The following is a 23,630-nucleotide window of genomic DNA, read 5'->3' as shown; positions in this document are numbered from 1 at the left end:
TCAACCTACCAAACGACAAAACAACTCGTCCCGTCTGATAATGAGTTGCAGTTAGTTGTGAGTTAGCTCGCTCTAACTTGCCAAATTATAAGTAAGTTTGTATGTTTTCACGACCCGCCTAAAAGATGGACTCGTCGCATCCCATTTAATGATATTATGGATCGACCCCTGTTTTGACATATCTACCTAATGATACTATATCTACTGCCTATTTTAAAATTATTCAATTTCTGGCTTATACACGCTTTTTAGCTCCCAACAATTCAATTTAGATGGTATAAATTAAAATATAAAAATTTGTATTATATCCATTATCCTACATACACACATTTGGCAACGAAGAATTCAGAAGACAAAATTGAGCCCACAGATAAACTTGGGCACATTCATGTTGACCTTGTGAATATATATGCACGATATTCGTGGCCTTTACAGCGTGTAATTCGAACACGGTGATGTACAGAGATTAAAACTACTTGTTTCAGACATTAACTTCCAGCATCTGCAGGTAGCCATCGATGATGGACATGGCCGACGAGCGGTAACCTGATCCGAACAGATTATAATGATTCAAGTAATGATACAGCATGTAAAGATCTCTCCTTTTCTCATAACCTGGGTTTTTAGGCATCACCTGATCCCCCACCAAACACACAAAAATACGCATGAGAAACATTCTAATGTAATGCTCGTGAGATCAAATGTTTGTTACCTCAAAGTAGGCGTCGTAGAATGATCCTCCGAATCCAGCACACCACGACATTCCAAATTCGGCCTCGCTATGTCCATCTGCGAGGATGTACTTCCAACAATTATTTTATGCTCAACAAGGTCTCAAAAAGAGATCACTGAGTATGATTTTTAGTTCTGAGATACGTCCACCCTCGCTAGTTGTTTAGTCGAGTTCAACAAATGCATTAGTGACAAATCGATTTAATAAGACAGTAAAGATTCAGAAAACAAGACTGACAGTAACAAGCCGGGTCGAGTATGACAGGTTCACCATTGCTGTCAGAGCTAACATTCCCGCTCCATAAGTCTCCATGTAACAAGCATGGCTCAATCATAGCATCTTCAAAGAGAGGTGCCATGTTCTTTACCAGTCTTTGTCCTGAAAATGTGCATTTATAAATTATCGATGAAACTTTATAGATGGAATGTGAATATGGAACAGCTCTAGAACGAGGAGTCGAGGATCCGTTTTGCAAACTGAATTCTAAACATTGAACATAAAGCACAAAATTTACACAGTTTCCACGTGGAGTTATCTATCTCATTGCATAAAGCACATCTTAACTTAGGACCCCACCCCAAAAAAATTCTTTTATCCAACTTGAAAGACAAAAAAGATTTACCTTTTTCATAAATCAAATAATCACCATATTGTTGTTGAGCCAACTTCAACTGGTAACCCAACCTGTGTACCCCATAAAATTCAATCCAGTCTGAAGTCCATGTGTTTATCTGCGGAGTACTGCATCAAGCGTGCTACCAGTTGTATCACAATTATGACAAGTGGTTAACTACACGCACATCACAAGTTCAAAGCTCACAAATTGTTAACAGAATCCTGACAACATATACATTAATATTTTAACAATACAAGTGTATATAACTTGCGAAAGAGTACAATATTTGATAAATGTTCCTGGAAAGTAGTTATTTTTCTGGTTAGACAATATGAGAAAACAGTTACCTGCCAATTGTATTATCAACATCAAAACCAAAGCCTTTTTCAGATTTTCCTGCTTTATGCATTTCCGCAAGCTTCCTTCCTAGTATAGACTATGGGGTGGGGAGTTATCAAACGGCCGAAAGATTAATTATAACCAACTGAAAGAAGGAAGAGATTAGCTCCTCACTTGATTGCCTCTAGATGCACCGAACTCGATATACTCCATGATGATGTAGGAGCCACCCGTTGGTAGTGGTCCAACCTGAATGCACAAGGAAAAAAAATAGTCGAAAAATACACATCACCAGCTATCATTGAGAGCGAAAGAAAAGTAAAACTCTTCATACCTCGAATGGTTTTGGTACACGGATTGATCCAGTTGCATACATGGCATTAAGACCCAAAGCCTCTCCTTCAAACATCTCTGGCCCAATACTCCTGTTAACAATTAACAGTATAAGACATTTGTCACAAATTCTTTGCAGCAATGAAAACGTTGTTACCACAGTCTATTGAATTTCAAACTACTATTTGAGCAACCAGAGGATGTCTCACGTATAATCCACTAAAGAGTTTAAGATCACACATGAGAACGCCACGCAGTCCTGAGGGAATTGGAGGGCTAGAGGTCGAGACATTGAAATAGTAAGTCATGCATTGAACAGCAAATAGAGAAGTGACTCATTCCCTAATGACCAGGATACAGATAAATGGAAATGCAACTCTGCAATTTATTGTCAAGCTCTGTTGTGGCTGCAGCATGCACATACCTGTTAGTTTTAACGAAGAAGGAGCCTGCATCTGAGTCATACCGACTGGCACGATTGATGCAACCACCACCAATTGAACGAGTGCCAGTAATTTGAGTCGCCTTGCCTTCAGATAGGATCCATTCACGGATTGGATCGTCACCCATTGACGCCACTGTCAGTTTGCAAGTTATTACTTGCACCAGCAAAAAATAGATATGCTTGATGGCAAGCAAAGCAGAAAACAAGTTCCAGTATTTTCAATTTCATATGTATACTCCAAAGTTCAAGTAGTCAGTCCTCACTTTTCCTTTTTCAAATTAGATCTTTGTGTCCACACGACAGAACTCCTAATGCACTATTTTATCATGCAGCAATAGAATGGGAAAGAATTCTAAAACCAACACACATAATTTCTGGAAACTACGGACAATACACGTACTCAACACCATCTCAAAACAAGATAATCAAACAATAATTCAACATCATGATGCAACATCTTCACTTCAGTATCAGAATAAGCTTGCAAAAAACCATTAAAATAAATCACAGAATAAGCTCCAAAAACCCTCTTCAGAAGCATCCAAAGATCAAGTCTTTAACCCCTCTTTGCAATTCTAACTCAGCAGTCAATCCAGAAAACAACCAACATTACCAACTAAATTCAAGAAGAACAACTCAATGATGGGACAGTCTTGAACCAAAAAAGGATAAAATTAGCCAAATTCAATTATAAAAGCCGAGTCTAGCAGATGGTTTTTCAAAAACAAACCAAAAAAAAAAAGGTTCTTTTCCCTTCTTGGTTACCGCACTTACTGGTCAGCAGTTTGTGCCCAGTGTAGAAGAATCGCAAGCGAGGAGCCGGCGAAGACAGAGAAGGAATGCAGGAGGAAAAATAAATGGGTCCCGTTAGAGCCACTGTCATTTTTCTGCGGTCAATTTTTTTCACCGGCTCAGCAAAGACCAAGAAAAAACTCTACGCGTCGGCTCCTTCTGCCGCTGCCTGCCGGCTCTCTATTGGTTCGATTTTTATCCACATTACCAAGTCTGGAGTCTCTGTTGGATGACAATTTTTAAGGGAAAAAAATAAAAGACGAGAAAAGGCAGTAATCTGAAGTTCGAATTGTGTGGTTAAAGAGCATATTCGTCGATCAAGAGATCCTTGGCGAATTGATATTGGATTTAGTTTAATATTTATTCTTTAGAACATTTATTTAAATTTATTAAGAGGTTGGGTCAAATTTTCGATGTAAATGAGTAAATGTTTTTTTAACGATGTAAGAACCGAAAAAATTCCATCATATCTGTACAAGTACACTGTCCTCATAATGCATCTAAAGATGTAAATTTATCAATATATGTAACTGAAAAAATAGTGAATCTTTGAGAAAATATTCTTTGGGGCATTGAAGTAGAATATAATTTACCAATGAACAGGTAAACAACTGATAATTGCATCCTTCACTTAAAAATTTGATTGCATATTGATTCATTCATGTCTATCCTTGAAAACTGTTGGTGTCTTATGTGTCCCACGTCGATTAGCTAAATAACCTGAAGGTCCTTTATATCGACAAGGGCAAACTTTTCTTTTAAGCTAACTTTTGAGTTAGGTTCAAGTCAATTTGGGCGTAGTTATGACAAGTCAATTTCTTAAAAAAAAAACTAATCATCATTTTTCTCATGGAGAATAAGACAATAGCTTTAATGGCCAGCTTTCGAGTTCTTGATTAGAATTTGAAGACCTTGTATTATTTTCATTAAAATTTAAAATTGAATCCACCCTTGATGTTTAAGTCTGTTTTAGATTTTTCTGATGTATTTATGCCGTCCTAAAACAAAACTTGAAATTTGCGCACGTTTAATTTCTTTTTTGAGGATTCAGAATTCTTTCGCTTCAGAATTTAAGTTATACATAAACATTTGACATGGCATAAAACCTTTTTGGCAGAAACCATGCATATAGATTAAATGAAGATCAAACTTTATGAAATGGCAGGGACTGAGGAATTCATTTGAGCTGGATCAACACAAACTCTTAACCTATATCAATTTTATCCATATTAATGGCGATATTGTTTTGTATCAAATCACCATGGATTTGGAGACTCGTTGCTGAATGTTGGTGGAACAATGACAGAAGAAGAAACCTTGAATCTTTTACTTCTACAGCACTCATTTCCAATCCCACAGCTTGTAATTACCTCCGGACTTGTAATCCACCCAACCATTGGATCCCCTAAACCATTATTACAAACTTCTACCACGTCCGATCCCTCCGAATCCAGCCTATGTTGCCCGAATCCGATAAACGATTCTCTTCCGTAATCCGATACGCTCGAGCTCTCCCCATTATAATCCTTGTCATCAAGAACATGAGGCACGATCACACTCGGTTTCACCATCTTATGATCCATAGTATTATTTCTCTTGATATCAAGAGGTGTTTCTTGGCCCTGATTATATCCCTTGAAGTGGAATATGCTAGCAAAAGTGAAGTGATCGCTTACTCTACTTCTATTCGCCGAGTTTCTGGCCACGATACTCTGCAGATTCCTGCTTAATTTAGCCTTCAAAGAGGAGAAACTGATCCCCTGTTTGGTATCAGACTCGTCATCTGTCTTGTTTGCATTGATGGGATCGGGTTGGTTCCTCGTGAAGTTGGTGCGCGCATTTTCTCCTCGGATGGCACGAGCGGCCTCATCGTAGGCTCGTGCGGCTTCTTCGGGTGTGTCGTATGTCCCGAGCCATAGTCGCACTCGTTGGGACGAGTCTTTGATCTCCGCCACCCATCTGCCGGACGGCCTCTGCCTTACGCCAATGAATCGACGTTGCGATGTGCTCGGTTTGGCCGGTGATTTGGCCGTGGCTCCTGTAGTTTTCGCTCCAGCCATGATAATTCTAAGTGTGTTTGGAAGTATGTTAAATTTGACTAGTCTTGTGCTCTCTGCGTTTGAAGAGTCTACATATGTATATAATACTGATGATGCGATGTTCTAAATTATATTCTAGTTTATTTTAAAAAAAAATAGTTATCACCTTTGTTATATCCAAATATATATTAATAGACGCATAAGCCATAAATAGAATTCCAATCTTATATTTCAACTGACATTTTCTCTTTTCTCCATGGCATCTACGGGTGAGTCTATGGTAGAACGTGCATTTGTCCGATTTGTCAGCATGTCCAGATCACCCTGGATATCCTAATATTGAACCATTTTTATTGTGTTTGATTTAAATAAATCCAATCTCTCACATCTAATTGGATCGTTATGCAAAACATGGAATAGCATAATTGATAATCATAAAACAGAGGTTATTATGTATAAATTGGGATTAGTGGGTAGTTGGCTAACAAGGAACATAGCTAAACTCAAGATATATTTAAATTGTGTTTGAAGAACTTCTAGGAAGTAATTCATAGATATTCATTAACAATATTTTCAAAATTATGTTGAGAAAAAACTAAGAAGTGCTACCAAGAAGCTATCCTAAATAATACCTGAAACATACATTACTGTATAATTATTATAATTTAAATTGTAAATTTCCTCCGAATTAAATTTGGGTTTTGTTATTGACATGTTTTTTTTTCATTTTTTCTAATGTTCTCAACCAATTTATAATATTACTTTACTAATTTGTATTTTTTTCAATTATTTTAGTGAACAAAGGCGATATAATTCTGATTATAATATAATAAAAAATGAAACATATATATATGTAAGTTATATGACTAAAAAAATTAGTTTCCCATACATAATATGTTTTACCATTATTTTTTCAAAACACGTTCTACCATTATTAGAAATCAGTGTTCGTGCATTATAATTGTATTTAATTATGAATGAGTTTGGATATATTTAAGCAGTTTCAAATATTTTGGCAACTCATGCATAATACTATATATAAAAGTTACCTTGATTTAAATATTTACCATGTATCCAATATAATATTTGGAATCTTATTTAAATATCTCAACTATAATGTAATCAGAAATCAGAATCGGAGTCCCATCAACATTATTTTTTAAGAAGAGCCAAATTAAGAGCTTAAACAAATAATGGCATAAGTGATACAATAGAGACAAATTAGCAAGAAGAGGTCTTATTTTATTAGTCATTTACTATACAAGTGAAGAACGGATTTTGGAACGTTAATTAAGATTAATAAATTAATTAGTGGGGTTAACAAATGTTTTTTAGCTATTGGAGATGGAATTATTTGTGGGATTTCAAAACAATGTACGTGTCTTTTGTGGTGTTTGTTTCTCTTCGATCCATCCAAAAAAATTCAATTATTTATTAAACTAATCATACATCTTAGTAACTAAAATTAGATTAATTAATTAAATTTTGTTAAAGCCATATTGGATGAATAATTTTGTCCATTTTCTTTACATATTGAATTTGATAATGACTTTGCTCATTTAAATCAAGCTTAGATTATAATTATTATGATACTAATAATTCACCATATATATATATATATATATATATATATATATATATATATATATATATATGTCGTTAGTCATTAATTTATTTTGTTGCAAAAACTAACTAGTCACGTATCTAAATTATTATAAGCACTATTTATAGCCTCAAGCCTTAGTTATCAAGTTCTAAAAATTAATCAGTATTAAAAAAAAATCCAATATGATTTATGAATAATTTTCACATTAATTTAATTTTCAGTTTCTCAAATATTATTTATATCACTTATTCAACAGGAGACAAAAGTTATTTAGATATAAAATAAAATAAAATCCTTGTGATATCTCAGACGGCCATGTAAATAAAAGCTCAGGGACTTCCTGTAAAGCTGTAAATTTTTGAGCTGCCTTTTAAGCTGTCTCGTGTTAAATTAAATAGGATACATAAAACGAGATATTGACGAGTGTTGGTAGAATATGTGAATATAATTTGTTCCATGATCATGAGACCGATTCTCCAATTAATATTTTTTCGGGCAAACGTATCACACGAAATTTGTTTAATACGATTTTCCTCGATAATATAGTATGCATATTATTGAGTTAGTTCAAAGTTTTATCCAATAAACACATCAATGGAAATAATTAAACAAAATTTTTGGTATGTTGTGTTGTGTGTGCGCTTGTTTTTGTTTTTAAATGATAGTCAATGAATCGACGTGTGTTTTATGTTAAAGAAGCATACATTATTACAAAACAAAATTTCAATACTGTACAAAGCGTCATCACTAGTTCACCACCTACCAATATGGTGGGATAAAGCTTTCATTATTGTTCCATCCAATGGCTTGCAACCAAATACCACTTTTCGAGCCACCGATCATTTAATCCTATAAATCATTTTTTATTTTTGTTTTTATATAAAATTATAATCCATCAACTATAAATGTAACAATTAATGACATGGACTTAATGCATTGCAAACATACTATATGAGTAAATAATTTAATATAATATTACATATATGAGTAGAGTGATAAATGAATCGAGTCGATTTACGAACTTTTCGAATTGATATTTATTCGTAGTTGAAGTTTTCGAATTCAAGCCTAACTAGAACATGTTTAAACTCTTTTTCGAACTAGACTCAAGCTACAATTTTTTTGTTCGATAATTCATGAGCTCCCCGCGCACTTAATTTATTACTATAGTTTAATTTTCGAAACCATAGTCCTCGAAATTTAATGTCCGAACAATAGTTCGAATAACTCGTCAATAGATCAAATATTTTGAATCAACTCGAATATAATTAGTTCGAATCTTACTTTTTTGTATTGGTTCGTTTACGCCCAATAAATTTGCGTAATAATCCAAAATTTTTTATGAACGCATAATATCTAAGCTCCAGTCGAATCCAATAAATTTAAAATAAATTCAAACTCAAAATATTTTAGTTTGGAGTCAATTTTTTTGCTTTTTAAAAAGAATTGTGTGGAGTCAAATCTGGAATACCGATGTCTAATAATCTAAGAAGGAATCTATTTAAATAAAAGAAGAAGAAAAAAACTTGTTTAAGGGTTGTTCTTAACCCAAAAAATATAGCCCAACCCATTGCAGGACCCGACAATTCAACGTGATTTGGGCTGACCCAATTGAGTACCAAACGCTGTCGTTTAAACCCAATGGTATTCCCGCAATCTGCACTCATTGACCCTAGGGTTTCGGGCGGCGCGACCAATTGGAACTGTTGCAGAAAGCTCCCAAGGTGCGTACTTACAGCAACCATTTTCTTTGTATTTTCGGATTATTTCAGTTGGAAGTTCAGATCTTTTTGTTGAAAATCTTTTGAATTGTCGGCAAGTGTGCCGATCTCAGGTTGTTAAACGAATTATGTTTTGCCCTTCGTGGAGGAGAATTTTGTTAACACACTTTTGATTGATTCTAGCACTTGATTTTTTTAAGAACCTTTTTTGAAAAAAAATAATCATTCATGTTCTATGAGTTTTTTTCGTTTTGGGGGTGGTGGGTTGGGGGTTGGGTTTCTTGTTGCTTGAACTCGAGACTGGCATTTGGTGGGATGGTGATTACAAATTCACTTGCACAAGAAGTTTTTCGAATTTTAACGCTGCGGGCTTGTTGATTGGATATTTTGCTTCCCTCTCTCTAATAGTTCGGAAAGTGAAGGAATGTGAATTGATGAATTGAATTTCTCTTGATGCATCAAGATAAAGTTTTTCTTTCCCCTTTTTCGGAACAACTGTTATTTATCGTTCGAACTTATGGTGAAAAGATCTTAACTTTTTTCAGAAGCTCTCAGGATAATGAGGGGCATATTTTGTGGAAATCTGGAGTTTGATGCTCACCAGTCTGATGTTGAACGCCTTTTCAGAAAATATGGGAGGGTTGACCGGGTGGATATGAAATCTGGTGAGTTTGCATTTAGTTTTACCCAAATATATCAGGAATATGCAATTAAAATTAAAAAACAGACTGTTTGCTTCTCCAACTCAGTCTGCAGCTGTTCTTGGTGGTCGGCACCACTGGAACTTAACAGGTGAAAAAATTGCGGGTGCAAATCGTTCTGGCCGTGCCGATTCGTTTAGTGATATTAGCAAATCTGAAAGTGTCATTCATTTTCTGTTTTGACTCTTGTTGAGAAGATTTTCCATGACACGGAACGGAATTCATGTAGCAAGAATTATGGATGATGATGATTATTGGATGGATTTTTTTTGGTATACGTTGGTATTGTACACTTCCCGCTGATGATTGAAATCGATTGCTTCATCCTAACCCTTTAGGACCCTTTGAATGGGCATACAAGAGGCTGGATGAGAAAGGAAAACATTTGATGCCTGCTAAACCCTTGCTTTTTGGTGGCTGGACAGTTTTTGTTGATAAAATTCCTCGTCTTTGAAGAAATCCCTATTCTGAGGAAAAGGATAAACATATTTTTTAAAATAATTATTATTATCTGAATATTTAATGTGTTTTTTTTTTTCCTAAAAGGGCATATTTTCTGTAGTGAAGCCCAAAGCTCAATAGTTTCTTTGATGCAGGATTGTTTGGATATTCCATGATCTTCCTGGATGGATGGTTCTCTCCGTTTATTTTCTGGCTTGTGCCCAAGATACATGTTATTGTATTTGTTCGAAAGAACCAATATGATCTGCCATTGTCATACCATCACACACTTTCCTGAGACCCTTGCCTTTTGCATTCCTCATGAATTTGCACTCTTCAGTTTCCGACATGTTTCAACATAGATTTCATGTTCATTCCGGATCCTGTGGCAGGTGTTGTGTTTTCTTCATAAAGATTTCCCCCTCTCTTTCTTTCTCTCATTTGCAGGGGTTTTGGGTGGTAAAATTTGTTTAGTTACAGTGTGTGGTAATTAAGTGTCTCCAACTGGAGGCATGTTACCGTCACATTTCGATGAATGCACTTTTTTTCTCTGCCTATTGAAGTTTTCTGGTATAGCTTTACACTTCCCTTCTCTCTTTTTACTTTCTTTTGACTTTCTAGGTTTTGCTTTTGTCTATATGGAAGATGAGCGAGATGCAGAGGATGCAGTGCGAAAACTTGACAGGATAGAGTTTGGTAGAAAAGGACGCCGCCTTCGCGTTGAGTGGACTAAGGTATTAGGACGTCCCTTGAGGTTGTGATGATGTACCCTATAAATCAATTGGAATAACATCTGATAAAGTTTAGGTTTTGATCTATTCATTACCATAATGACTTTATTGAGTTTGAACTGTAGCAAGAACGAGGTGGCAGGATGTCTGATAGCTCAAGAAAACCCCCACCCAACGGAAGACCTTCAAAAACTTTGTTTGTCATCAACTTTGATCCCATCCATACCAGGACAAGTGATCTCGAAAAGCATTTCGAACCATATGGAAGGGTATCGAATGTCAGAATCAGAAGGAATTTCGCATTTGTGCATTATGACTCGATGGAAGATGCCACACGAGCACTAGTAGCTACTCATATGTGGTTTGTGTGTGAAACGAATTTTGTTGATTATGCTAGTAGCTTGATACCAAATTGCATTTCCGTGGGTCTAGGTTTAATTTCATGTGGGGTTGGTGTCTGCTGCAGTTTCTCTTAATACTTGCGTTCCTCTGCAAATACGTGTCTTGCAGTCATATAACCTATTAGTTTCCCTTTACACGATGTTTGAAATGTTAGGGAGAAAAACTAGCTTTGATGGTGCTGTGGAAAGAAACATTAAAATCCCAATACTCACGTCCTCTACATGCTTTTGTTGATGATGGCATTCATCGTTGCGATTTTCACGTGCTTAAATTATTATTGCATTTCACGTCATGAAGCAGTATGTTTGCTGTCGTACCGGGGAATATACCCAAAAACTTTGTGCTTGACATTCTCCTCACTTTTGATTATCCGATTTTGTTGCAGTAAATTCATGGATCGAGTAATTTCTGTCGAGTATGCCATTCGAGATGACGACGACAAGAGAAATGGATACAGCCCTGATAGAAGAGGTCGAGATATGTCCCCTGATAGGAGAAACTCTGGTCGGGGACATTCCCCAAATGACTATCGCAGGGACAGAGATAGCCCTGATTACGGGCATGGATCGGTTCCAAATCCCAGATCTGGACGAAGGGAGAGTCCTGACAGGGGAGAAAGCCCCGCCAAGGACAAATACCGAAGGTAAGTGTTTCCCTTTCTTTCTTGTTTGAACATTGGATTTACTGTTATCATAATCTCGATGCTGATCAACGATAATACCTTTGTTCTTCATTGATCATTCAGCCGCTCGCCTGGTGAAAGATCTCCATCTCAAGAATGACGAAACTTCAGCTGAATTTTCTTTATGTGAAAGTGGACGTTATTCTGGTTGAATGTAATGTAGTACGTAGCCGGTATCTGAGAATGTGTTTGTTCTGTAGTATGGTTTTTTGAATTGAATTGTTGCCCTTGTGTCTGAAGTTCATGAATCAGTTGGATTTAGGCAAAATTTCTCCTGTGGTGGTGCTGTTATCTGTTCCAGTTTTACTATGGCCGGGAAAATGACTTGTTGTTCCATGAATTATTTATTTTGAGTCGAGTTTGACGAGACAAAACTCTCGACTTGTGTATTTTGCCTTTGTGGAATGCATAAAAAAATGAGAGTTAAAAACCTCTTGTGATTTCATTGAACCTCTTATGTACTTAAAAAAGTTTATTTCTTCATACGCAAAGCTATTTGTCTATTAATATGTATTATATCAAAATTTCATTGGTTAACTAATGAAAAAAGAATAACAATTGTCGTATGAGGAGACTTTTTAAAATCATTTTGGACAAGGATAAGAAAAAATAATAAAATGCTTGATAACATTTTATTGAAGGAGATTGGGTTTGTAAAAACATTTTTTCGACTGGAATTATCGATAATGTGCATGCCTCCAAATTGACGCCTTCGAATCCTATCTGCAACCGAACCCTCCATGTTTTGTTGATAATTCTGAATTAATTTGTACTTTTTGTTGTTTTTTTAAATATATGAAATTGAGAAAAAAAATTGAAAAAACAGAGGACCAAACACGCCTTTTATCTACTCGGCCTGTATCTAATCTATCACCGCGATAATATGGTACACTGCTCTTACAATAATACAAACTTTCCAGAAAAAATATTTTGAATTTCCAGACAAAAGGGCTCGTCGCAGGTCCGGTAATGACTGCCTCTCAACTGTTTATATATAATCTGATTTTGTACGTATAGTTTTTTATTTAAAGCTTGAATCTTTTTCTCTTTGGCTATAGATAAATTTGCTTGTATTTGGCTTCTGATATGTAGAAAAAACATGCTTGCACGAATGTTTGTGGTGTTTGAGCTTTCTTTCTTTCTTTCTTTTTGGTTTGTTTTTGGTATTTTGCATAATTGGTTGATATACTGTTGAATCAAGTTTGATGGAGTAGCTCATGGAAGAGTTGAGTTGGCGAATCCAAATTTCCTTTTGCTGAAAACGTTTTCGAATTGCCATTTTCCAGTTAGTTTATTTAGTGCACATGCAGTTTATTATTTCACTAAGAAAAACGTCAGAAGAAGGTAAAAATGGTTTTTTCTTTTTGAATGTTTGTATTAAATTGTTATAATACTTCAAATTCTGCCTCCAACACTTCTGCTCAGAGTACTGAAGGATTGTCTTTTCTTCCCTGTATTTGACCTCTTATATTGTTGACTATATATTGGGATTAGCAATCGTTTTTCCTTTATTTTGATGATACTTGTTTTAAAAATTGAAAGCGGAAAATGGAAAGACAGAAATGATTTTAGCATTTAGACGAGATTTTGTGGATGATATATACTTCGATAAAATATTGGATAATCTAGAACAGGGATTCTTTATTTAGTGATTGTTGTGGCAATGAATAATCTTTGAATGTCCAAATAATTGCTGTGAAGACAGGTTCCAGTAGTTTGTCTCATACCCGCGATTCATCGAGCTTTCTTTTTTTTTTAAAAAAATAATTTTCATTAGTGTGAAATTGTTTTACTGCTTATGTAATGTCATTCCAGTCTCTGATATTGCCCTATTCTAAGAATTTTTTTGGCAAGGTGCTGCCTGATGCATATTAATTGAGTTGGGAGCTGGATCTTTTAGGTTCATCGAGATAAAATATGAGTTCATTGGATGTCACCAGAGCAGAACTTGCTCTTGCTGTTTTGTATCTGAACAAAGCTGAAACCAGGGATAAGATATGCAGGTCAATACAGTATGGTTCGAGGTTCTTGGCTAATGGGGAGCCGGGAACTGCACAAAATGTTGAGAAATCAGTCAGCTTGGCTCGAAAAGTTTTCCGTTTGTTCAAGGTCAGCATTAAAAATAGGTTTTCTAAGGAGCAGTAACTTTTTTACTGTGTTTTTGGTTCTGCTTCTTTAGCTCATTAGCTGTAGTTTAAATTTTTCTGATTATTCATGTTAGTTCAGAATATCGATCATGTCTAGGAAGCAAACTCTAACATATAATGTCTATGGTCTTGACCAAGTTTCTCTCCCTATTTTTTATAGTTCATCAATGATCTCCATGTTCTCATTAGTCCAAGTGCTCCAGGAACTCCAATTCCTTTGATTTTGTTGGGAAAGGTATTTTTACTCTTTAAACTATGGTTTTCTGCTCAATCCGTAGTTTTATTTTATCTTTGTCTTCACCTTCTTCTTGGTTTCCATTCCAGTCGAAAAATGCCCTTCTATCAACTTTCCTGTTTCTGGATCAATTTGTGTGGCTCGGCAGGTCAGGTATTTACAAGGTATGGTTTATCCGTCATTTGGTGTACATTCTTGCGAATGTTTTCGTTAAGTAACCATCAGATATTTTTGGCACGCAGAACAAAGAACGTACTGAGCTAATCGGAAGGATCTCTCTTTTTTGTTGGTTGGGTTCTTCTATCTGCAGCACTTTGGTTGAGGTATTTATGATGGCGACTTTCCTCCTTTAGTACGGTAGTTTCACTTTCACAACCGCGTCGTCCTGTTTTTAGATACATGAATTTATATGGTGTGCTTATTGCTCCAGATTGGTGAAATTGGAAGGCTTTCAATATCAATGAAGAAGCTAGAGAAGGAACTGAAAAATACTAACAAATATAAGGTTAGCTATTGTTACATGTCCAATATAGCCTTTATTTATATTTAACACGCAAGTCATTTAGATTTGATTCTCTTTTCTGTCCCATGGCCTCACTGCTGTTCTGTAACAACTTCTAATAATCTGGCGATCTATCTTATTTTCTGTGACGTTTCTTCTTTTTACGCATCTTCGTTGCAGAACGAGCAGTATAAAAGCAAGGCTCAAGAGTCGAACGAGAGATCTCTAGCCTTTGTTAAAGCAGCCCTGGATATAGTGGTTGCAGTGGGCTTGCTTCAACTGGCACCCAAGAAAGTCACCCCTCGCGTCTCAGGTGCTGTTGGATTCGCGAGCTCTCTCATCTCCTGCTATCAGGTATTTGCCCGTCCTTTCCATGCTCTTCATAATCATTCTCAGGCTCCACTTTCTCATCAAATTTTCTGACGAGACCCTTTTCATGGTACTGGGCAGTTGCTTCCATCGCCACCGAAGGCGAAGACAACCTGAAGAAGGATGGCTTAACTCTGTCAGTAGACAAAATAATCATATGTATAATGGAATGCTAAATGTCAACTTCTGCCATTTGCTGGGGAGTACTTGGGTATAAGTCGAAAGTTAGGACCTCCAATGCTGTCATTGTTGATGGTCTGAAGCACAAAACCATGCATTACAACACACTTATTACTTAGCAATGCAAATATTTATGTGATAATTCATCCGTGTGCATAATAAAGGAGGCGAATTTGCGGTCATCGGAGTAGATTATGCAAAGTATATCGAAACTGGCAGATAAAATGCCAGCATATTGGAAGATCAAGTTGCACTGGCTTAAAGAGAACAAGTGAAAACCTGTATGCAAGCTATTTTTGTTAGTTAATAAGTTGTTGTCAAGAAAATGCATAGAATCTTGGGTATACATTGTTCTTCAACAACGGTTTTGGGTACTGATATACCTCAATAATGTGATCACGAACAAGACGGGGAGGCCGGAAGGTGTTCCGGCGTATCCCCTCCGACGCTCAAGTCAGATGCTAGGATAGCGAAAAATAGAGAGTAGTGTGTGCACATGAGTGAAGAATTAGGATCCAAATAATGAAAGTGAACCTGGTATTTATAGGAGAGAGCTTCGTATTTAACGCCTACCTTCCTTATCAAGAACCCGAGAATCCCGGGATCACAATCCCAAATATTTAGGCTGAGATCTCGCCCGAATCTTACCTTAAACACTGATCCTAACATCCTAGCTAGCTCACCAAGGTTGCCGAACAAATCTACCAAGCTCACTTCCTAATCCCCTCAGGGCTGAGCTGAGCTCCCAAATTTCCGAATTGATCTGGGAATTATGGCGAGAGAGCCTAGCCGAGCTCCCGAGCTGAGCTCCCTAGCTGAGCTCCCGACCCGAGCCGGGAATTATGGTGGGGAAGCTTAGCCGAGCTCCCGAGCTGAGCTCCCGACCCGAGCTGGGAATTATGGTGGGAAAGCTTGGCCTAGCTCCCAACCCGAGCTGGGAATTACAGCAAGGGGCTTGGCTTAGGTCCCAACCTCCCGAGCTACCGAGGCTGAACTCCCTATCTCTATCGTAGCTTGTCAAATAATAGTCTTTAGAGCTTAGGGTCATCGATGAGCTGAGCTAATCGCCTCCCGGGGTATCACAAGTCCCCCCTTGAAAGTCGAACTGAGGTCAAAGACTCGAAATTCGTTGTTTTTGTTCTGAGATGACCCTAAGAAAATGCCGAACTGAGGTGTACGACTGATGCTCAGCTGTCATTCTGACAAGACGTACTTTGTTCTGACATCCCAACGGTAACTTTTCAAATTCCAGAGAATCTGAGCCATCCATCTGTCCCAAAATCAACGATCCTGATTCCTCCGTGCTTTCTATAAATAGCCCCCCACTGTCAAAATTTCATTTTATCCTTCTCTGATTCTCGTTCTCCGATTTTCTCTCCTCTATTTCCTTTTCTGAGCTGTCTTGTTGCTTCAGATTTCTTCCCCTCCCCAGGATTCCGAGCTTCCTAAGTAAGTAAAACCTTCCATGGCCACTTCTTCCCGAGCTCACTCTGGGAGCTCAGATGAAGTATTCCGTGAGGTGGATCAATTTGATTCCCTCGCTCTTGCTCCAGCAAGAGAGCCTAAAGGCAAGGATCCTGCTGAACCCACTACCTCGGCTCAGGATGATGCCCTGGGTGATGACCCTAAGGCATCTGCAATACCCTGGTATGAGCTGTACCCTTCCGAGTTAGATGCTTCGGATGAGGACAAAATAAGAGCTCTATCCCATGCCCCTGGGGATTACGAATTCATAATTCCTGACCTTGACGACCGAGCAAACAACCCCCCCATGGGATATTATACTTTTTATGTAGATCAGTTGGAGGAAGGTCTTAGGTTTCCCCTCCCCCCCTGTTCCAACAGCTCAGTAGATACTATGAGCTACACTTAGGGCAGTTCACCCCTAATTCTTTCCGAACTCTTTGTAGTTTTGTAGTACTTTTTAGGACTCTAGGTTTTGAGGTCAATTGTTTCACCATTTGCAATTTTCTGCTCCCTAAACGTTCTGAGGAGGGCCCTTTTTATTTTTTCTGCCGTCCCAATTGCAAGTTTTTCAAGGGCTCTCCTAGTTTAAACAAGAACTGGAAGAATAATTTCTTTTTTGTCCATCCGTCCGAGGACTGGGATATATGCTCGGTCTGGAGGGAGGCTCTCCCCCTTTTACCTGTTCCCGTCCCGGGCTTCCGACAAGGGGAATTGTTTACTGGTGCCCAAAGGGCTATAGGGGGCAGGTGCTTTGCTACTTCTGCCCTTCTGGCAGAATATCTGCTCTGCCATCACGGGCTCAGCTCGGCCGATGTCTCGGTCCGAGGAAACTTAGGTATGGCCCTTCCCCCGCCCTTGCTCCAATTTATTAGTCGTATCACTATCATTATTTCCTTAACTGGCCTTCCTTCTTTCTTGTACAAAAAAAAGAGTCATGGACGCTGCCATGAAAAGAATGCTAGAGAAGAAGAAAACAACAGCTCAGCCAGGGAGCAAGGCTGAAGGAAGCTCTGCCAAACCCACAGCTGCCTCTTCCCGAGCTGCTGCTAATGTCTCTGAGCCTTCCACTTTTCTTTCCAAAGGCTCCAAGAGGCGTGCTACCTCCAGCCCCCACCCCGAAGAAGTAGAGCTGGATTCGGGAAAATCTACTATTCCCGAGGTAGCGCCTCTTCGACAGTTCAGGTCGGAGAAGCCCCAAACCCCCGTGGTCCGATGCCGCTCCAATTTCTTTGACATGTATCATGATGAACTTCGGATAGTGGGGGTAGGCCCTACCCCAACAGCCGGCTCAGTCCTTCGAGACATGCTTTCTCAAGCCGATGCTGACTATGTAAAGAACCTTGGTTGGGCTGAGCTCTTACAACGCTCCAATACTGCTTCTGCTAAAGTGACTTATACTTTATTCACTTTGTTTAGTACTTTATACTCAGCTCATAACATTTGCTCTTTTTCCTATGCCAGGCTACCGCTCTGAATGCCGAAGTGTCCCTCCGAGCTTCTATTGCTCGGAAGCAACTTATCAAGGACACCAAAAGTTACGAGGCTCATGTTGCTGATCTGACCCAAAAATTGGAGGACACTAACCTCTCTTATGACAAGAAGGTGGCCAATCTCCAAGCTCAGCTGGAGGAGATGAGGATGGGTTTCCAGGCCGAGAGGATGAAGTATCAGAGTGACCTCCGAGTCTCTGAAGTGCAGAAGGAAGTCCTCAAAGGGGAACTCAAAGGATCACAGGATCAGCTCGCCAAAGCCGTTCAAGAATTGGAAACGTCCCGGACTGAGCTGACCAAAGGAATTGAGGGTTTTAAGGAAATCTTCCTGAAGTCAGATGAGTATATGGACGAAGTGGCTGTCCAAGCCTACAGCTATCTTGCCAAAGGATTCCAGGGCTGCACCGACCAATTCAGGGCGGCTGGCTATCCTCCTGAAGGGGCTCCCTTAGACTTCCTCGACTTGGATAGGTTTGCCCTGGCTGTCACTTCCGAAGAGGCAACAAAGGAGGATGAGGGCGAGGCTGAGAGGGGCAAGGGTGAGGGTGAAAATGAACATTAATTTTTTGTACTAGTGGATGTAAACACTTTTGATTTCCTTCTGCTATTATGAGTGCCCTTGTTTTATTATTACTATTATTTCTGAGCTGACCTCACCAAAGGGATTCTCAAAGTATTCCCAAATAATTGTCCTTGGAGACGAGCTTAGCTAAACTCCATGATACGAGACACCATAAACACTTAAAAATAAACCAACACCCGAAGAGGGCCCTAGCTGATCTCCCTAAGGAGAGAAAAATTAACATTTCAAAATAAGCTAATACCCGAAGGTAAACTGAGCTGAGCTCCCTGAAGGGAGGCAAAATTAACATTTCAAAAATAAGCTAACACCCGAAGGTGAGTTGAGCTGAGCTCCCTGAAGGGAGGCAAAATTAACATTTCCAAAATAAGCTAACACTCGAGGGTGAGCTGAGCTGAGCTCCCTGAAGGGAGGTAAAATGAACATTTTAAAAATAAGCTAACACTTGAGGGTGAGCTGAACTGAGCTCCCTGAAGGGAGGTAAAATGAACATTTAAAAAATAAGCTAACACTCGAGGGTGAGCTGAGCTGAGTTCCCTGAAGGGAGGTAAAATGAATATTTCAAAAATAAGCTAACACCCGAGGGTGAGCTGAGCTGAGCTCCCTGAAGGGAGGTAAAATGAACATTTCAAAAATAAGCTAACACCCAAGGGTGAGCTGAGCTGAGCTCCCTGAAGGGAGGTAAAATGAACATTTCAAAAATAAGCTAACACCCGAGGGTGAGCTGCGCTGAGCTTCCTGAAGGGAGGTAAAATGAACATTTCAAAAATAAGCTAACACCCGAGGGTGAGCTGAGCTGAGCTCCATGAAGGGAGGTAAAATGAACATTTCAAAAATAAGCTAACACCCGAGGGTGAGCTGAGCTGAGCTCCCTGAAGGGAGGTAAAATGAACATTTCAAAAATAAGCTAACATCTTAGGGTGAGCTGAGCTCCTGCACCGAGCTGAACTCCCAAGCTGAGCTGAGGTCCCGAGCCGAACTGAGCTCCCGAGCCGAGCTGGAAAATATGCCAGGGAGTCTTGGCCGAGCTCCCGACCTGACTTGACTTATGTTACCCGAGAGCTTGAATGAACTCCCGACCCGACCTGGCTTATGTTGCCTGAAAGCTTGCATGAGCTCCCGACCTGATCTAACTGATGTTACCCGAGAGCTTGAATGAGCTCCCGACCTGCCCTGACTGATGTTGCCCGAGAGCTTGCATGAGCTCCCGACCTGATCTAACTGATATTACTCGAGAGCTTGAATGAACTCCCGACCCGACCTGGCTTATGTTGCCCGAAAGCTTGCATGAGCTCCCGACCTGATCTAACTGATGTTACCCGAGAGCTTGAATGAGCTCCCGACCCACCCTGACTGATGTTGCCTGAGAGCTTGCATGAGCTCTCGACCTGATCTAACTGATGTTACCCGAGAGCTTGAATGAACTCCCGACCCGACCTGGCTTATGTTGCCCGAAAGCTTGAATGAGCTCCCGACCTGACCTGGCTTATGTTCCAAGTACTAGATGTGTTTCAGTTAAAATGTGACTAAGGTGATGAGCTGAACCAAAGTCAGGGGCCTAAAAGGCATGACTAAGGTGATGAGCTGAACCAAAGTCAGAGGCCTAAAAGGCGTGACTAAGGTGATGAGCTGAACCACAGTCAGGGGCCTAAAAGGCATGACTAAGGTGATGAGCTGAACCAAAGTCAGGGGCCTAAAAGGCTTGACTAAGGTGATGAGCTGAACCAAAGTTAGGGGCCTAAAAGGCATGACTGAAGTGATGAGCTGAACCAAAGTCAGGGGCCTAAAAGGCGTGACTAAGGTGATGAGCTGAACCAAAGTCAGGGGCCTAAAAGGCATGACTAAGGTGATGAGCTGAACCAAAGTCAGGGGCCTAAAAGACGTGACTAAGGTGATAATCTGAACCAAAGTCAGGGGCCTAAAAGGCGTGACTAAGGTGATGAGCTGAACCAAAGTCAGGGGCCTAAAAGGCATGACTAAGGTGATGATCTGAACCAAAGTCAGGGGCCTAAAAGGCGTGACTAAGATGATGAGCTGAACCAAAGTCAGGGGCCTAAAAGGCGTGACTAAGGTAATGAGCTGAACCAAAGTCAGGGGCCTAAAAGGCGTGACTAAGGTGATGAGCTGAACCAAAGTCAGGGGCCTAAAAGGCGTGACTAAGGTGATGAGCTGAACCAAAGTCAGGGGCCTAAAAGGCGTGACTAAGGTGATGAGCTGAACCAAAGTCAGGGGCCTAAAAGGCGTGACTAAGATGATGAGCTGAACCAAAGTCAGAGGCCTAAAAGGCGTGACTAAGGTGATGAGCTGAACCAAAATCAGGGGCCTAAAAGGCGTGACTAAGGTGATGAGCTGAACCAAAGTCAGGGGCCTAAAAGGCGTGACTAAGGTGATGAGCTGAACCAAAGTTAGGGGCCTGAAAGGCATGACTAAGGTGATGAGCTGAACCAAAGTCAGGGGCCTAAAAGGCGTGACTAAGGTGATGAGCTGAGGCATGTCTACATCAATATTTTCGAAAGAACAACTGCTTATAGATAAAAGTAAAATGTAGCTTGCATGAATTACAACTGAAAGGAAAATTGTTCTTGCAATATTTAAGAATAATATTTGCGTAAATTGTAAGCACTCCAAGGTCTCTTTAGCATCTTCCCCTTTGAATCTTCTAAGTAGTAAGCATTCGAACTGAGCCTCATCACCACCTTGTATGGTCCTTTCCATTTAGGGTCAAGCTTCCCTACAGCCGCATCTTGAACTCTTCTGAGTACCAAATCTCCTACTTGAAATCCCTTCTTGCGCACCCGACGATTATAGGATCGAGCTGCTCTTATATGCCTCCATTCTGATGGCAGCAGCTTCTCTCTTTTCCTCCAGAAATTCGAAGTCTTCCATTCTCCTTTCTCTATTTTCTCATCATAGAAAATGATCCGAGCTGACTCTTCTCCAATCTCTACTGGGAGGACTGCCTCATTTCCATACACCAGAGTAAATGGAGTCTCTCCAGTCCCAATTCTCGGTGTAGTACGATGTGACCATAACACACTAGGGAGCTCTTCCACCCAATTTCCTTGGGCTTTTCCCAAGCGCGTCTTCAAACTTTGCACCAAAAACCGGTTAGTCACCTCCACTTGACCATTGCTTTGAGGATAATGGACAGATGTGAAGTGCTGTTGAATTTTCATCTCTTTACACCAGGCTTGTACCCGAGCTCCCTGAAATTGTCTTCCATTGTCAGAAATGAGCTTTCTAGGTACTCCAAACCTGCACACGATATTTTTCCACAGAAACTTCAGAACTTCTCCTTCAGTAATTCGCGCCAAGGCCTCCGCCTCTACCCACTTGGAGAAATAATCAATGGCAACCAATAAGAATTTTTTCTGAGCTGGGGCTGGAGGGAAAGGACCCACAATATCAATTCCCCACTGATCAAAGGGACATGCTGCCACTATCCCCTTAATTAATGCCGCTGGCTGGCGCTGAAGTCTGCTATGTCGCTGACAACTATCACAGGAAGCCACCAAGGATAGAGCCTCTTTTAGAATAGTAGGCCAAAAATATCCTGCTAAGAGCACTTTACGGGCTAGAGAATAAGAACCCAAGTGATTGCCGCAACACCCCTCGTGTATCTCTTTCAGGACATAATGAGCTTCCTTAGGGCTCAAACATTTGAGAAGAGGTCCAGAAAATGATCTCTTATAAAGAACTCCCTCCATCCTCACAAAGGAGACTCTTCTGCTTCAACCGGTATGCCTTCTTTGGATCCTTTGGTAATTCACCCTTCTCCATGTATTCCAAGAGCTCTTTTCTCCAGTCACTCCCCTTCTGAGCTAATGGTGTGAGCTCAGCAGAGGGTGTTAATTCCACTTGCACGACTACCTCTCTGTTTTTCCAATTATGAAGTGAGCTAGCCATCTTGGCAAGAGAATCGGCCTTTTCATTGCTTTTCCTCGGAATTTGTTCAAACATTACCTCATCAAAGTGACCCCGAACTTCCTCTATCGTTCTCATGTATTCCTTCAACTTTTCATTTTTAACTTCGTACGTTCCATTCACCTGCTGAGCTACTAATTGTGAATCAGAGTAGAGGTGTACCCTAGCTTCTCCAACTTGCTTAGCTGCTCGGAGGCCAATTAACACGGCCTCATATTCTGCCTCATTATTAGAAGCTCGAAAATCCAACCTAACTGCTAACCTGATCTCATCTCCATGAGGGGATATCAGCAGCACCCCCACTCCACATCCTTCACTATTAGAAGAACCATCAACATACACCTTCCATAAGCCCTGTTCTTCCATGTGTTTTGTTTCAGCTAAGAAATCAGTCAATGTCTGAGCTTTAATCGCTACTCTTGGTTCATATTGAATATCATATTCGCTGAGTTCAGTAGTCCACTTCACCAATCGTCCCGAAATGTCAGCATGAGTTAATATCCTTCCAATAGGACTATTAGTTAACACTACAATAGGATGTGATAGGAAATAAGTTCTGAGCTTTTTGGCCGTCATAACAAGAGCAAGGGCCAACTTTTTGACCTCTGAATACCGGAGCTCAGCACCCTTAAGAGCGTGTGAGAAGAAGTAGATGGGGTACTGAACTGTACCCTCCTGTCTGATGAGGACTGAGCTGACAGCCCCTTCCAAAGCCGATAGGTAGATGTACAACGGTTCACCCGAAACCGCCTTAGCCAACACAGGAAGTTCGGCTAAATAATTTTTTAGATCCTCAAACGCCTTCCCACATTCAGCATCCCACTCAAACTTCTTAGCTCTCCGAAGAACCCTGAAGAAAGGTAAACTTTTATGAGCTGATCTGGATATGAACCGAGATAGAGCCGCTATCCTCCCTGCCAACCTTTGAACTTCCTGCAGATTTCTAGGTAGGGATGGCAATGGGGCGGGGCGGGGCGGGGATGGGTTTGCCGTCCCCATCCCCGCCCCCGAATTATACCCCCGTCCCCATCCCCGGTCCTGCTTAACCGGAGAATCCCCGTCCCCAAACCCGCGGGGATCAAATCCCCATCCCCGTCCCTGTCCCCGTGCCCTATTGCAGATTCCGACTTGAAATTTTCGTTTTTCCAACTCATT

At 39.9% G+C, this 23,630-nt stretch overlaps 3 protein-coding genes across 10 annotated transcripts; 2 read left to right on the top strand and 1 right to left on the bottom strand.

The window, feature by feature from the left end:
• Positions 1–258: 258 nt before the first annotated feature.
• LOC140881040 (protein-ribulosamine 3-kinase, chloroplastic) lies at positions 259–3,629 on the bottom strand. Its single transcript, XM_073286017.1, has 9 exons — positions 3,241–3,629; positions 2,446–2,599; positions 2,023–2,113; positions 1,863–1,937; positions 1,697–1,785; positions 1,356–1,474; positions 971–1,111; positions 713–789; positions 259–634 (listed from the first exon to the last, which is right to left on the bottom strand). The coding sequence occupies exons 1-9, from the start codon at positions 3,347–3,349 to the stop codon at positions 482–484; spliced, it is 1,008 nt and encodes a 335-aa protein (XP_073142118.1). The 5' UTR covers positions 3,350–3,629; the 3' UTR covers positions 259–481.
• A 4,859-nt stretch (positions 3,630–8,488) lies between these two features.
• Positions 8,489–11,887, top strand: LOC140877096 (serine/arginine-rich splicing factor RS41-like). Of its 6 annotated transcripts, none has more exons than XM_073280613.1 (6): positions 8,489–8,627; positions 9,180–9,289; positions 10,388–10,500; positions 10,623–10,858; positions 11,285–11,542; positions 11,645–11,887. In XM_073280613.1, the coding sequence occupies exons 1-6, from the start codon at positions 8,545–8,547 to the stop codon at positions 11,679–11,681; spliced, it is 837 nt and encodes a 278-aa protein (XP_073136714.1). In that variant the 5' UTR covers positions 8,489–8,544; the 3' UTR covers positions 11,682–11,887. The 6 variants fall into 6 exon arrangements, with proteins under 6 accessions (XP_073136714.1, XP_073136715.1, XP_073136717.1 ...); XM_073280614.1 differs by having other exon boundaries at positions 8,552–8,627; positions 9,170–9,289; XM_073280616.1 differs by lacking the exon at positions 8,489–8,627 and adding an exon at positions 8,667–8,718.
• A 506-nt stretch (positions 11,888–12,393) lies between these two features.
• On the top strand, positions 12,394–15,160 carry LOC140877098 (peroxisomal membrane protein 11C-like). 3 transcript variants are annotated; one of them, XM_073280619.1, is made up of 8 exons: positions 12,394–12,547; positions 13,482–13,690; positions 13,889–13,963; positions 14,053–14,127; positions 14,206–14,286; positions 14,394–14,468; positions 14,646–14,819; positions 14,916–15,160. In XM_073280619.1, the coding sequence occupies exons 2-8, from the start codon at positions 13,499–13,501 to the stop codon at positions 14,949–14,951; spliced, it is 708 nt and encodes a 235-aa protein (XP_073136720.1). In that variant the 5' UTR covers positions 12,394–12,547; positions 13,482–13,498; the 3' UTR covers positions 14,952–15,160. The 3 variants fall into 3 exon arrangements, with proteins under 3 accessions (XP_073136720.1, XP_073136722.1, XP_073136721.1); XM_073280621.1 differs by having other exon boundaries at positions 12,400–12,542; XM_073280620.1 differs by having other exon boundaries at positions 12,404–12,547; positions 13,421–13,690.
• Positions 15,161–23,630: the final 8,470 nt, after the last annotated feature.

This window comes from Henckelia pumila, chromosome 2, assembly GCF_033568475.1.
Source record: "Henckelia pumila isolate YLH828 chromosome 2, ASM3356847v2, whole genome shotgun sequence".
Taxonomy (NCBI): domain Eukaryota; kingdom Viridiplantae; phylum Streptophyta; class Magnoliopsida; order Lamiales; family Gesneriaceae; genus Henckelia; species Henckelia pumila.
Note: the sequence above shows the minus strand (reverse complement) of the source record. Positions and strands in the feature narration are given on the sequence as shown.